Raw genomic sequence first — 14,298 nt, forward strand, 5'->3', positions numbered from 1 at the left:
TCCGCTCCTCCTCTCTCCATCTGTCCTTCTCCCATTAGCATGCAACGACAAGCCGCGTGCAGGCTAAGAGTTCTCGCTCCCCCTCCCTCCTTTCATCCATCAATCCACCCATCTATTTATCCTTGCCACCAACACCTAACGACTAAAGACTATTTTTTTTGTTTTCTCCTTTCTTTCCCTCTCTCACTCACTCCATCCACATATAACCCATCTGTCACTTCGGAAGGCCGAGCAGGGCACTGGAAATTTTTTTTTCTTTCTTTCTCCTCTCTCCCTCTCTGCATCCCTCCCTTTCTCCCTCAGGTTCCCCGCAGATCAGACACCACCAGTGGAGCTCCGGCTTGGTTTTTTTTTTTCTCTCCCTTCCTCCCTCCCTCAGATCCCTGTAGATCAGATAAAACAGCAGCACACAGGCAGGGGACCGGGTTGGGGGTGTGGGGGCGAAGGTGAAGGTGAGGGTGAGGTGGTGTGTGGGTTCTGTTCTCGCTCCTATAGCAGGATGCGGTATTTGAGAGCGCGGGGCACCCTGTTTATGACCAGCCTGCCGTCGTAGCTGAGCGAGGCGAAGAGCCAGGGGTCGGCCGAGGACCATTCCACGGCGTACACGCTGTCCTCGTGCTCCTCGTAGGTGGCGATGATGCTGTCCTGCAGGGGCTCCTTGCATCTGAGGGGGACGGGGAGCCATCAGAAAACACACAAAAATACACACACACACACACACATACACACACATACACACACATACACACATACGCGTGCACACGCACTCACACACAAGCACACGCTCTCACACACACACACATACACATACACACATACACCTACGCGTGCACACACACACACACACATACACACACACACACACACACACACACACACACTCACACACTCACACACTCACACACTCACACACTCACACACACACACACACACACACACCACACAATCTCACACACACCCACGCGTGCACACGCGTGCACACACACTCACACACATACGCGTGCACACACACTCACACACAAACACACACACACACACACACACACACACACACACACTCACACTCACACGCGTGCTTGTTGTAGCTCCCACAACAGAGCGCGCGGGTCAAGATCGGAACGAGGCACCTCTGTGAGACCTCTCTCCATGGTCCGCCCACGATCCAGCGCATATTCTCCAACATAACCAGATGCTCGTGTTTTGTTAGGTTTAGCACATTCATTTTTGTGGGGGTTTTTTTTCTACCAACACAGCTTGGCTGCATGTATCCAGCATCACACGAAATCAGTCAAGACAGTATAGAGATCAGCAACTTGGTACAGTACATTCAAACAATCCATTTTTATTACATATCACTGTTTACAGTTAAATTACCAAATTACCACACCTAATGCCTAAGTTAACATTTTCCAGTGTAATTAAATGTCAAAATTCATAATGGACTGAAAAGAACAACTGGAAAAACACCAGTAGGGTGGGCAATTTCAGTATATTCATGTTTTGGTTAACTGGCAAAATGTGATCGATTAAACGGTAAAAAAAAAAAAAAAATTTAACCTATTAACCCTGGTAATAGGCTGTACAAGCATGCACCAATAGGCTGGACCACAACCAAAACAATACAATTCAGTATAAGCACACTAGATAATTTGATGTTAGTTTATGTTACTGCACAACAGGGGCGTCATCTCAGGAAAAACTTAATAAATTTATGGTCGCACAAAAGAGCATAAATTACCGCTTATAGGCTATGTGACTAGGCATTTGTTTTTTCTAAAGTGAAGAAAGAGAAGTTGTGGGTTTTCGGTTTTCGGCTGGTTTTAAGAAATATGGTCGCTTGTTTGGATGGAAATGTAACAAGCAACCTGTTTTCCCACATTTATGGCTAGCCTACTCTTGTTCAATGATACTTTTACAATTGATTCAAGTATTCAACTCCGGCAAGTGCAAAAACCTATCCAGTCGTTTGGGTTTTTAGTTTCATTTTGTTCCAAAGGAAATACAAATACAAGTGAAGTTTCTGATTCTAATCAGATCTAAGATGAGCTGGGGTGTTTTCGACCATCTGCCTCTCATCTAAGGTGTAAGGTTGCAGCACAGCTGTTTTACTCTCCCATCAAACAACATGTTACAGTCACATAGCCTATGCTGCCTTTATAAGGAGTCAGTAAAAAAAGCAATGTTACTGACAGCAAGAAGGTCGGATTTCATCTTCCCAACTTTAGTCGAACTTCACTGTAGCCTGTTCCTTCTCTGATACTGTGCACAGGTATATTCTAGCTCAAACAAGGCCTTTATTTATCTCAACAAAATTAAGAGGCAACATGTCCATAATCATACTAATCATAGGAGTGACAAGCTGTGCAATATGTTATTTTCTTGAATTGCACTCGCATTTAAGTTGCCTTTAGAGGATCGCTATTGTTTTCCTTCATCTAGAGATCCAACATGTTTTCGTTGTGCATTATATCTATATTATATATTATATACCTGTTATAGGCAAACTAAGTTTGATGCAACATATTTTACAGTACATTTTGCAGATTATCCTCTTCAAAATGTCTACTCTGCTGCGTTTTCGAGTTGATGGTGGTGCAATGTTCCTATTCTGAAATTCTACGACCCCACTGCTGTAGGCTGCCCACAACTCCAATCAAAATATTGAAAACTATTAAAAACTATTAAAAAAAGTTTTTATAAAAGTTAAGCTAATTATACTGCTATAATACATGATTTACAAAAGAATAATATAAATATATAAATATAAAATATAAAACATTTGAAAGACTTAACCGGTTAAGACATTGGCCAGTTCGATGAAGTGTGCATTTCAGTTAACTGGTTAATCGATTAACCAAGCCCATCAGCATCCTTTTTTTTATTATAAAAAAAATTTCAGTATTGTTAGTATATCCTACGAAAATACCGAAAATAAAAATTGTTCTGTCCAACTCGCAGTACTTCTGGACATTTTCCTACCCCATTTAGCATTCACCCACAAAGCAATTCATTTCAGTTGTCCACTGAAGTCATTAAATACAACTCGGAAAGTCAGCTTTCATTTTCAGAAAAGGCAACCTCATCACAAAAAACAGGACCAGAGAAGTTTCTACCAAATTTACTTAAAAACTGAGCAAATTGTTAATTTAGATTGGGATGTTTTTCCAGCATGTTGGTGCCATGCATTTGAATATACAATCAATACGATAGTGAATAGGGAAGTCACAGGTAGCCACAAGCTCTGTTTGTCTAACCGAAAAATATACACACTAGCACACACAACATAGTACAATTCCCAAGCACACGCATTGCCTTCCTTACTGTTAGTCTGCGAGAAACAGAAGTACTTTTCACATTTTGAGTTGGACAGTTGAGTTGTATTTTCATAGGATATGTTGACATTAAAATTACCAGTGATATCCTTTAAGGTAAATTAAAATTATTCTCTGGCCCCTTAATAGGCAATCAAGATGAAGTGAAAACTAAATATTAACAAATATTTAGTTTAATTAATTAAATAAATAATCATTTTGAGATTAACTACTGATCAAATTTAAATGAATAGCCCTGAATATAATCTCAACACTGGCCAAGCAAGGCTGAGGTAGAGGGATTCAAACCTGAAAATTTGCAAGATGCAAACTCCACACAGAAAGGCCCCTCAGTCCGGATTTGAACCCTGGACGTTGTTATCGCTCTATAAACACCTCTATATACAAATCTTGTGCTTCCTAATTGAGGGGGATTCCATTCCCGTATTCCAGTTGATGAACACTCTTAAGGTGTTGCTGAGAAGAGCACTTCTATTGAGCACTTCTACTATCTATTGTTAAAGTGTTCCCCCAGTCATGCATTTTCTTGAAAATTCTTGAGATGTTTCTTCTTGGAGAACAAAACTTAGTTCAGTTAATAGCAATCGTATCCCTCCCCCATTCTCCAAAACAATTTACTTGTTGAAGAGGGAGGTTGGGTGGTGAGACAGTCCAGACCATACCCATACAATCCTGACATTGTTTAGAATTTAAGACTGACTTAAAATGTGTGCTATTATAGTTATTTACATTACTTTAAATATATATTTGTTGGATTTGTAGTGGATACATCCCTCGGTGATAATTTATGGTTATTTCAAACCTTTCCAGCCACTTCATTTAGAAAACTTGTGACTTTAGAATGACAAGGTTCTATATGCATTCTCAGTGGTTTTGAGATATTGGGCTCCAAGCATACAAAACCTTAGCATTTTTTCATACCTTTAAACAGTATTTTTGAGTAAAACTTTACATATATATTTAGTGCCCTATAAACAACATATTTGTAACTAATTTCAGTTATACCCTTCTAAGTGTTCTAAGGCCTCAAACTGTCTCTTAACTAGAGGATGGTTGTGAAAGTTTGAGGACGGCGCCTCCCTACTTCTCTTCCTGGCCGTTGTCCTCCACGTCGCTGAGCTCGTCCTCATCGACCATGTGGCCGAAGGGCTCGGAGGAGATGGACACCATGTTGGAGAGGATGACCCGGCTATCGCTGCTGCCCGTCAGCAGCAGCTGGTCATGAGAGTGGTTGTAGCGGACGCTCCACACCCTGAGGACAGAGTTGAAAAGAGCAGTGAGCGATCTGTGATTACAGAGACTCGTGTCACAGGGGTAAGGGAGGGTTTGAGCCGGGCAGGGTTCCTCAGGTTGCCACCTTGTTTGCTACTCCCAATGATGCTTCCGGAAACACCGCCGGGGAGAGAGGTAGACGACAAAGCAAAGTGTAGGATTTGGTGGAATATTTAGAGGTACAGTATAAGTCACAGATTGTTTTAAGTTGGATGATGTCAATCTATTTTCCAGCTTAGTCTTATCTTTTTTAATGTTTGGGTTTGAATAAAGTCTTCTCATAAAGATAATAATAGACTGGAGAGGAAAAGATCTGCAATGAGTAAATTTTAAACAATCTGGAAGTGCAGGGTTTCTTATTGCTGGTTATTCTGAAAGCTAACAGGGTAGATAATAGAGTGGTGTGTCTTTTTTGATAAATGTAGGCTGGGCTACTTAGTAACAGATTTTTAACGGATGAATTAAATAGATTAATTGAATTTATAATTTAATATGAAGAAACTGTTTTATATAAACGTTTATTTGACTAGGAAGTCACAATGAGAATAAAACCTCTTTTACAAATGAGACCTAGCCAAGACAGGGTCAAATAGCAGCATAAAATTACAGAATCACAATCACGAGACCATAACAATACTAGTACTATACTAAGTACTATCCATAAGTATGTAGGTATATACAATTCCAAGTGCATTACAATACACACGGTATGACAGAACATAACACATGGCGGTGAAATTAACACATCTGTGTAACTTAAAACAATCACAGCTAACCGTGAGAACATCCATTATTCTTCATTGAAAATCATTTAATGAAATCAGAGAATGAAGTTTGAGCTCGGTTACATGCCAATTTATTAGTCCTATCGTTTGCACGTTTTTTTTTCCAAGAGAAATGAAAACGAGTTGAGATCAATGATTCGTTGGAAGGTTTTGGGCACCACCAATTCTGAGCTCCGAGACGCCACTGGCTATAATTCCATACTTTGGTGAGAAGGTGCCCAATCCCGCCCCCTCATCAAGCCACCTGTTCAGCAGTCATTAGCAATCACGCAGCAGTGATACCCGAATCATCTCAAGCACTAATTTAATGATTACTAATTATGCTAACCGCAATTAAACCCACATGTTGATTCACGGAGCGACACTTTTGGCTACTAATACATATTTATCCATGAATTAATCAGAATTGGCTAGTAACAGTTTTGGATATGTCATCTGTGACAAAAGTGTATTGTAATTTAAATATTTGAAACATTGTAAACTTATAAAAAATGAACAAATGTACCATTTACTTTTCACACTACCATGACAGGTACGGACATTATGCCATGAACTCACATATTTTTGCAAAACCTGCAGCATATTTTTTTCAAAACTGCACCAATCTGCATAAGGTTTACAGAGCCCTACATACACTTTCAAAATAAGTCTTCTTGCAGGGTTCTCTCAATCTTTTGGAGAAGGTGATCAGTCGTTAAGCAGCACCGATCTCATCATGACAGGTAAAGAGAAAGGTAAAAGACAGGCTAATCACCTTGCTTTAAGCTGAACTGAAAAGGCAATAGAGAAATTGAGCAGATTTCAACTGAACCGCAGACAATCAGACCCATATCCAGCAAAAGCACAGAGCACTACAGGCAACGGATGAGTAGGACCGCGTCCCTGCGGATCAGCAACTGCTGATAAAAATGAACTCTGCTAGAATATACAATAAAGAATATTGAATAAAGTCAAAAAAGTCAAACACTGTCATTACAAAAGTAACTAACCAATTTGGGGTTTGTGGAGATTTATAAGCATAGTTATATGCAAACACACAACACGCAGACGCACATCCAACACACAGATACTGTACACACACATACATGCACACAGATACTTTATACACACACACATATACGTTACTGCTTCACACAAACACACAAACAGTTACTGTGTAATTGTTAATATTCCATATTCTGATTTACAATGATTGCGACCTGTTTGCATGTTTCTTTTTTGTTTTCTTGTTGTTCATACAACAAGTATATTAATTTGTCGTGCCAATAAAGTCTTTTGAATGGAATTGAAAGGTCCCAGAGAGCAAAGTGCAGTCCCCCACACTCCCTTCCCACCATGCACCCCACTCTCATTGATGTGGCTGACAGCCATGCCACTTTAGGCTGCAATCCCTGTCCCAGGGAAGGGATTGGAGGATAACCGCACTGACACAAAGTCTGGCTCAGTGAACTCTCCGCCTGCTTCTCCTTTAATCCGCTTCCCAAAAAATGATTCCCTAATACCTCTGTCCCTGTGGGGGGGGGGGGGTATCCGGCACATTCCGGGCTGAACGCAATAAAAAAAATCCCCCAAAAAATCTGCCATTGTTTCGTTCTGTAATTTCATATTTAAATCGGATCAGGTCGCGGGCTGTGTTGATTCAAGCTCTGTCCTATCAGTTACCATCCTGAGCCAGAGACATTATCGCGCTCTGCCTGGTGCTGCGCTAGTCTCTGCAGAGATGCCACGGTGCCTCTTGCTCTGTGGCGTTATCTATTCCACGCACGCACACGCGTGTGTGGGGGAGGAGGGCGGCGGAGCGGCTGGTTTGCAATGAGGCCCCAAACGCAGAGGGTTTAAAAATCACACGCATGCATGGGATGAACACATGTCCCCCCACACACATGCACACTACATGCACACGCGCATGAACACACACTCACATACACACACATACACACATGTACACACATGTACACAAAGACAGACTGGCAAACAAACGTGTGCATGCACAGATACAAAAGCACATCCCAGTGGGGTTCCTTCCTCTAAGGAGAGAGGTCAAAGGTTCAAAGGCTTCCCCAATAGAGTATGTTTACTGTGTGCATATGTGTTTGCATGTGTGTATATGCGTGTATATGTGTGCTAGTGCATGTGTTGTCGGTGGACAGGGTCACATGGAGCGTCACTCACCAATGGGAGTGCTCTTCCAGGGTCTTCACTGGTTCGCCAATGTTCCTCACATCCCAGAACTTGACTTTGCAATCATCCCCACAGCTGGCCAGGTAGTACTGCTTGTTGGGATTGAAGTCCAGGTCTCGCACCAGCTGCCCATGAGCGTTGTCAATGCAGTAGATCTGACTACGGAGCAGGGAGGCAGAGAAGACACACCGTAAGAACAGGGATAACAGATAAGTGCCTTAACAGTGGTGAAATGCACAGGTTGAGCCTCCACTCACAGAAGCATACTATGACCCTGTGGTGCTTAGCATACACTTCCTTGAGCAGTGTAAACTGCAGAGCCTGAAACAGCGATGGCATAGAGCCAGGATCAGCGACGGTATAGAGCCGGGATCAGCGACGGCATAGAGCCGGGATCAGCGACAGCAAAGAGCCGGAATCAGTGACTTTATAGAGCCGGGATCAGCGATGGCATAGAGCCAGAATCAGCGACAGCAAAGAGCTGGAATCAGCAATAGCGTAGAGTCTAAATCAGCAACTGCATCAAGGAGAGATCAGTGACAGTAAAGAAGAGCAGTGATCAGTAACGGCAAAGAGACGAGAAAACGCTACACCTGCAAATAAAGCTGTTACTAGAAGTGTGCCAGGGCTCAGAGACTGCATTATATCAGCGCTCTCTGGGAACCTTGCACACCGAGTGCCTTCCTTCAACCAGAGAATGTGCTGCTTGTTGATCTCATTATGCAATTAACACTCCAATTAAAAGCCTCATTAAAACTGGAGGAAAAAAAAAAAAATGCAAGATAATCTAAAAGGGAGTTCAGGGCTCCAATACAGAAATGATCCCTTTTTACTAAAGTGTACATAGTGCGTAGATTACCTAAAAGCTAAATAGTATCTAGCACCGTATTAAACCTGGTCTTGAAAGTCCCCAGAGTTTCTGCCTCCACAACATGACCAGGCAGGCTATTCGACCCAGTGAACCTTGACTGCTCCGTGTGAGAGAAAAATACGAATGTCTGTGCGGAATTCAGCCTTTTCCATTCACACCTTCTCCGTTATGCTAATACAACTCAACCTGAAGAATCTCCTGTAGTTCACTTTGTAAATCCCTTTAATGAATATAATTCAATAAAATCTCCCCCAAGTCTCCTTTTACAAAGCTTGAAGAGATTCTTATCATTCTTATATCATGTGCGTGTCTGCCACTGGAACCCATGTTACCCTGCATGTTCTAAAACCATCTTCCATATCTCACTCTCGCTTTCCCCCCACTTTCTAATACGCACTGGAAAAAAGCTCTAAAAACAGGCATGGGCCAGCACTCCCAATACACAGCCATTTCAGTCTTCCCTGGTTTAACTAGCAGGTGAAACATCCTGCAGGTGCAACCAACAAATGGCAGCAGCCCATTTATCGTAAGTCCCCAACTTCCTGATTTCCATCCCTGAAGCTCATTTGTGTGACGTTAGCTATTCTAAATTAAATGGAATATTCCTGGGCTGTTAAAGGGCTCGTTCCCAAAGCAGCCGTGTAAGTGAACGTGGCTTCTTTCAGGGAGGGACTGAACAAAGGTGTGTATCCCACCTTGCTGCAGAACAGCGCCCCCTCTGGTCTGTCAGGCACCTGCAGCCTGTCCGTGCTGGCCCTGTAATCAGCTATGCAGGGAAGCCGGCTGCACACGGAACAGATAGCGCCCTCTGCTGACTCAAAGGGGGCCGGGGCGTGAGAGACCTGTTGATATTGCAGTACTACCAGAATGCAACTGCAGCATTCCTTCATAGCTCCACACTGCTCTTGACTCATAGGTAACTATGGTGACCTCTGGCCCACAGGTGGGTGGACGGAGGAGGGGGGAGAGGGGCGAGGTGGGGAGTTGGAGAGGAAATGGAGCAGGAAATTGTGTTAGTTCCATGGCTTCCACCCTAAATATGAAATCAGGATCCGGCAAAGCTCCCTATAACACACTCGACAGAGCTCTGAGGATTAAGGCTCCCATCTCTGAGCCCCTGGACACAGTCAAACCAAATCTGGAGTCATCCCTCCTTAAAGGCAACAGAAGTTATTACAAGACATCAGTCTCCCCGCTTTAGTGATAAATCACAGTGTGCTGAGGGGGTGGACTAGCTCTTTTATAAACATTCGCACAAGTCTGTGTTTCTATGACAACTGCTGTGCACAAAATCTTTCGTTGCTTAACAACATTAGAACTGAATGCTACAAAGGGAGTGGAAGCTGTGCCCGTTTGTGCTGTGTGTGTGCGTGCAAATGTGTGTGTGCACAAATTTTTGTGTGTGCCAGTGTGTGTGCTTGTGTGTGTGTGCATGTGCATGTGTGTGCCTGTGTGTGTGTGTGCCTGTATGTGCCTTTGTGTAACTGTGTGTGTGTGTGTGCGCGAATGTGGGTGTGTGTGCCTGTATGTGTGTGAATGTGCGTGTGCGAGAATGTGTGTGTGTGTGTGCGCGTGAGTGTGTGTGTGCAAATGTGTGTGTGTATGTGGGTGTGCGTGTGTGCGCCTGTGAATGTGTGTGCATGAGTGTGTGTGTGTGTGTGTGACAGACACATAGTTCAAAGGACAATGTAAAACTTTAGCTCATTGCATCTTTAACATTATGCCTATGAATAAAGCAATATTTAATTCCACTTCTGCAGTTTCCGGATTGCCCCATTATCAAGGATGATTCCCTCTCGGAGAACATATTCGTTTGTTGGGCATACTAATTCTTAATGCACATCTGGAGAATTTGTCCCCTTCTCACCATCTACACAGCCTAGCTCTAGTCTAGGGACTGATCATTTCTGGACTGCTGCAACTCTGGCCTCCGTTTCTCATTCACTCTGAAAATCTGCTCTGAATTTCAGAATGCACTGGTTTCAACATCATAGACGTAATCACTTAATTTAATCGTGTTCAAATTAATGTTGACATTAACTAGCATTCTGTTGGTAACGTTAGTGATGATAACAGTAGATACAATTTCCATCTTTTAAAATTAATTTACATAAACGTTAATTCATCCCATGTATAAACATGATTATTACCCATTTTGTTACAAGTAGATGCGTGTTGAATAATACTGGCTATAGTACCAATCAAGCCGCAACCATCGCATTTTGCAACGACTTCCTCTGCCATTTTTAGATTGGAATGTTCAGACGCTCAGACAAACCGTCTTTTCAGTCAGAGCGCCCAGTGTGTGCTCTGGGTGCTCCTAGTGTGTGCTCTGAATTTTCAAACGGGGACACTCTCAGCGCTCTGAATTTTCGAACGAATCCCGGGTGAGCGCCAGGGTGCTCTCTCAAAGAGCGCGATAACGAAAGCACCCTCAGAATGCTGCTGCTCGCCTGAACAACAACCTCCCCACACTCAGTCATGTCACTCCTGTTCCCCCCTCCACTAGCTACCTAAATTGGCTCACATCAAATTAAAAACCTTGATGCTAGCCTATCGGGCAGCTACAGGGATGGTATATCTTAAAAACCCTCAGGTCCTAGAACAGAACTGTGTAAGAACTAGGAAGGAAACTTCCATCTCAAACTTTCCCAAGGATTTTAAGTTTTTTCTCTGATTGGCAAAACATGGCATTTCACATCAATGTGATCTTTTCGTCCCTTTTGTATAATGGCTGCCGCTATAATTTAACCAAGTTAGCTAACTGGCTGAGGTAACAGCTATCCATGGCAACCAAAGCTGCATGGTAGGCTACAGCTGTTGATAATACCAGGTAGATCTATGCACATTTTAAAGAAAGTAAGCCCGACAAATGCATAGCCTGCTTTAGAAAAGGTGTCTTAAGTTTATTTAATTTTTTTTTAAAGCAATTGACGTTTATGGTAACTTCTCTATTCTGGGGCTTGACCGGCGATCTGCCAGATGCGACAGATTTATCCGGCACTTTTTGGAGCGTTCCATGAATCGTGTCCATGAAGGCAATCAGTAAATAGGCTATTGTTCTCATCCGCCTGCTGCCTTTTGGTTTCTATCAAACTTTGGCGTTTGTGCACAGCATTGTGCTCCTCAGCGAAGTGAGCTGGCCATGGGTGTCAGACGCCGATATTTCAAAGGCTATCCAAAGCCTGGAAAATTGATACCTAACAATACCATGAGCACATACATTTTTCAGTATGGCTGGCATCAGTAAGTGGGAGTTGAATCCATAACCTTGGCAGCGTTAGTGCCGTGCACTACCAGTGGAGCTACTGGACTACAATAAAAGCCTCTACTCTGTTAGAGCAATACAACTATGAAGCCAAGCACCATGCACTGCTCATCACCAGGCTAATTCCATCTCTACGGCGAAGCATGGTGGTAGAATGGCGGTGTGGGGCGCACCTAACTTGCAGAAGTCACCGTTTATATTTCTTTATACAGCTAGCAGGAAACCTGAACATACAGCTTTTTGCGGTGCTACAGAATGACATCCCATTCTGATAAAATGGTGGTAATAACTCACAGCAAAGGCAATAAGCCTCAGCCCAGAGTCAGAGCCAGAAACCTAAAAAACTGTGATCGCCAGGGAAAAGAAAGTTCCATCAGTCCATGATGAGAGACGGCGCGGAGTGAGAAACAATTTTGTGCTGGGCTCCGAAGGGGCTCCGGAGGCCATGTTGGATTTTGGCAGGTTTCCGGTTCCAAGATGGATGCCTGGGGGAAGACGGGGCCTTCACTGAATGGCTGTGGGTCTCGCCCCTCGTGGAACACCAGTTCAAACCAAGCTTCAGATTGATTTAAATAAAGAAATTATCTGACGGTAGACGTGGCCAGAATCTGAAACCAGCACATAAACAGAGCCTTGCCACAGTTCGTTAGCTCAGCCTTTTAACAGCTATGACTTGGATTCTCACACACACACAAGCATAAATACTGCGCATACCCTTACTCACACTCACAAACACGCAGTTAAAATACCAGCACATTTCTGTGACCCAATAGAGGATTTTGATCAAAAACATAAAACTCATCTAAAGGATTATTAAATGAAGTGAAAGCCTGAGAAAGCAGTTTTGCATTCTTTGCCATGAATAAAAAAAACAACTCAAATTGCAGTATGACGTCAATTTAACAGACACCTCGCTTCTCCCTGGGTGCTAACTATTAGAAATGCTAATAGTTAGCACCCTATTAGCATTTGGCCAGAGGTGTTCTGAATAGCCTGGCTTGGATTTTTATTATATACGGAGGGCGCAGGAGGTTAAGAAGGTGCATTTGGGACATTGTCAGTGAAATGTGACAGACAGCTGGACTGGCTCCAGAGGCCCTCTGGTCACCTGCATCGTGACCACACTGGTGACCTCTTTGCCGTTAAGGATGCCGGTGTGACTAAGCAGGCAAAACTGTCACAGAGGTCCAAAGCAACAGCGTGGCAGAGCATACAAAATAGCTTGAGAATAGCACAAGGACACCATGGGAGCTGATGAAATATGACGTGACTGCCCAGCTAATGTGAAAGCTTTCAAGAATGCTGGGCAATGCTGGTCAAATGCGTAACGTTACGATGAGCATGTCACAAGTACACTGACTTGTAACAAGACCGTTATCATTCAGCCATGAAAAGCATAAAGCCTGTCAATAATAGAAAATTTCTGAAATATTCTCAATAAAATAATAATAATAAGTTTTCAAATATGTTGTACCCTTCTAACTTTCCTGCTGAAATTAACATGAAATTTTGATGTCACTTAAAAATGAATATGAAATAGTCATCTTGGAAACTGCATATTTGCATATCGGGACATTTACTAATTTTTGTGGGAACGAACTGGTTGTGGAGTATCGTTTGCTAGATTTCAAGGCTTCCTTCTGTTCACAAGTTGATCATACTCTGGAGACTTTTACTGCTGCTACTTCTAGACAAGCGTGAAGCAGAAAAAAGCAACACTGTTTTGTGTACATGGTGGTGTGCTACCCAGAGCTCAAACTGTTCCTTAAGTACAGTACCCATCCTTTTACTTTTCCATTAAGATAACAAGAGGGAAAACTTTCCAATAATGGGCCAAACTACCTTTTGAATTATGCCTGGGTTGCAGAAGAGATCTATACGGCACGGAGAAAAAATTAAATAAAACCAAAGATGCCGAGGGAGTTCGGCCCTAAAATAGGCAAACAATAAGTTGCCGTGGAGACCCGTAATGATTCAGGCAGCTGCACGGCAGGAGCTAAAGCTTTCAGAGAGAGGAGCCCAACGGTACAGGGTACAGTCCTGGCCATGCAGGGTCTAAATGTAGCCGTGTTAGGCAGCGCCTAATTGGCTGTAGCTAGGCTCAGGGAGGGAGCCTGGTGTTTCCCCTACATGGACTCATCTCAGGCGCAACGCCACAATATCAACGCGGCCGCCACAAAAACGAAACGGTCAATAAGGGTTTATTTACAAGAGGTGTGTTTGGAGACGCACAGTCACCGTTGACAAATGACCACAGAAATCCACAGCCCACAACATTGACGAGGGGACGAAAGGTAACTTGATCACAGAAGATACAGGAAACTTATCACCTCTCCCCGCACCCCCCTGGTTTGCGATTCGCAAATATCTCTCCCCCCATGATTAGTGATTAGCAATCCCGCACCAACCCTCCAGTTCACCCACTCCAGTGATTACAATCCTCGCCACTCAAATTTGTGATGGATTATATGCTACTTTCAACCAGACCTGGGTCTGGGTCAAATAACCCAGGTCTGGTTGAATGTAGTATAGACCCCTAAAAATAATCGCCTTCAGCCTCTCCCATTAAAGTAGCCTGCAATCTGAATT

General features: G+C 43.1%; 1 protein-coding gene across 3 annotated transcripts in view; it reads right to left on the minus strand.

The window, feature by feature from the left end:
• Positions 1–275: 275 nt before the first annotated feature.
• Positions 276–14,298, minus strand: part of eipr1 (EARP complex and GARP complex interacting protein 1) — a 38,889-nt gene continuing 24,866 nt past the window's right edge. For all 3 annotated transcript variants that reach the window (XM_061233429.1, XM_061233414.1, XM_061233419.1), the window contains exons 7-9: positions 7,562–7,729; positions 4,417–4,584; positions 276–664 (exon numbers count right to left, since the gene is read on the minus strand). In XM_061233429.1, coding sequence (XP_061089413.1) covers positions 490–664; positions 4,417–4,584; positions 7,562–7,729 — 511 coding nt within the window. In that variant the 3' untranslated portion in view covers positions 276–489. The remainder of the gene's footprint in view (positions 665–4,416; positions 4,585–7,561; positions 7,730–14,298) is intronic.

This window comes from Conger conger, chromosome 1 (assembly GCF_963514075.1).
Source record: "Conger conger chromosome 1, fConCon1.1, whole genome shotgun sequence".
In the NCBI taxonomy this organism is placed as follows: Eukaryota; Metazoa; Chordata; class Actinopteri; order Anguilliformes; family Congridae; genus Conger; species Conger conger.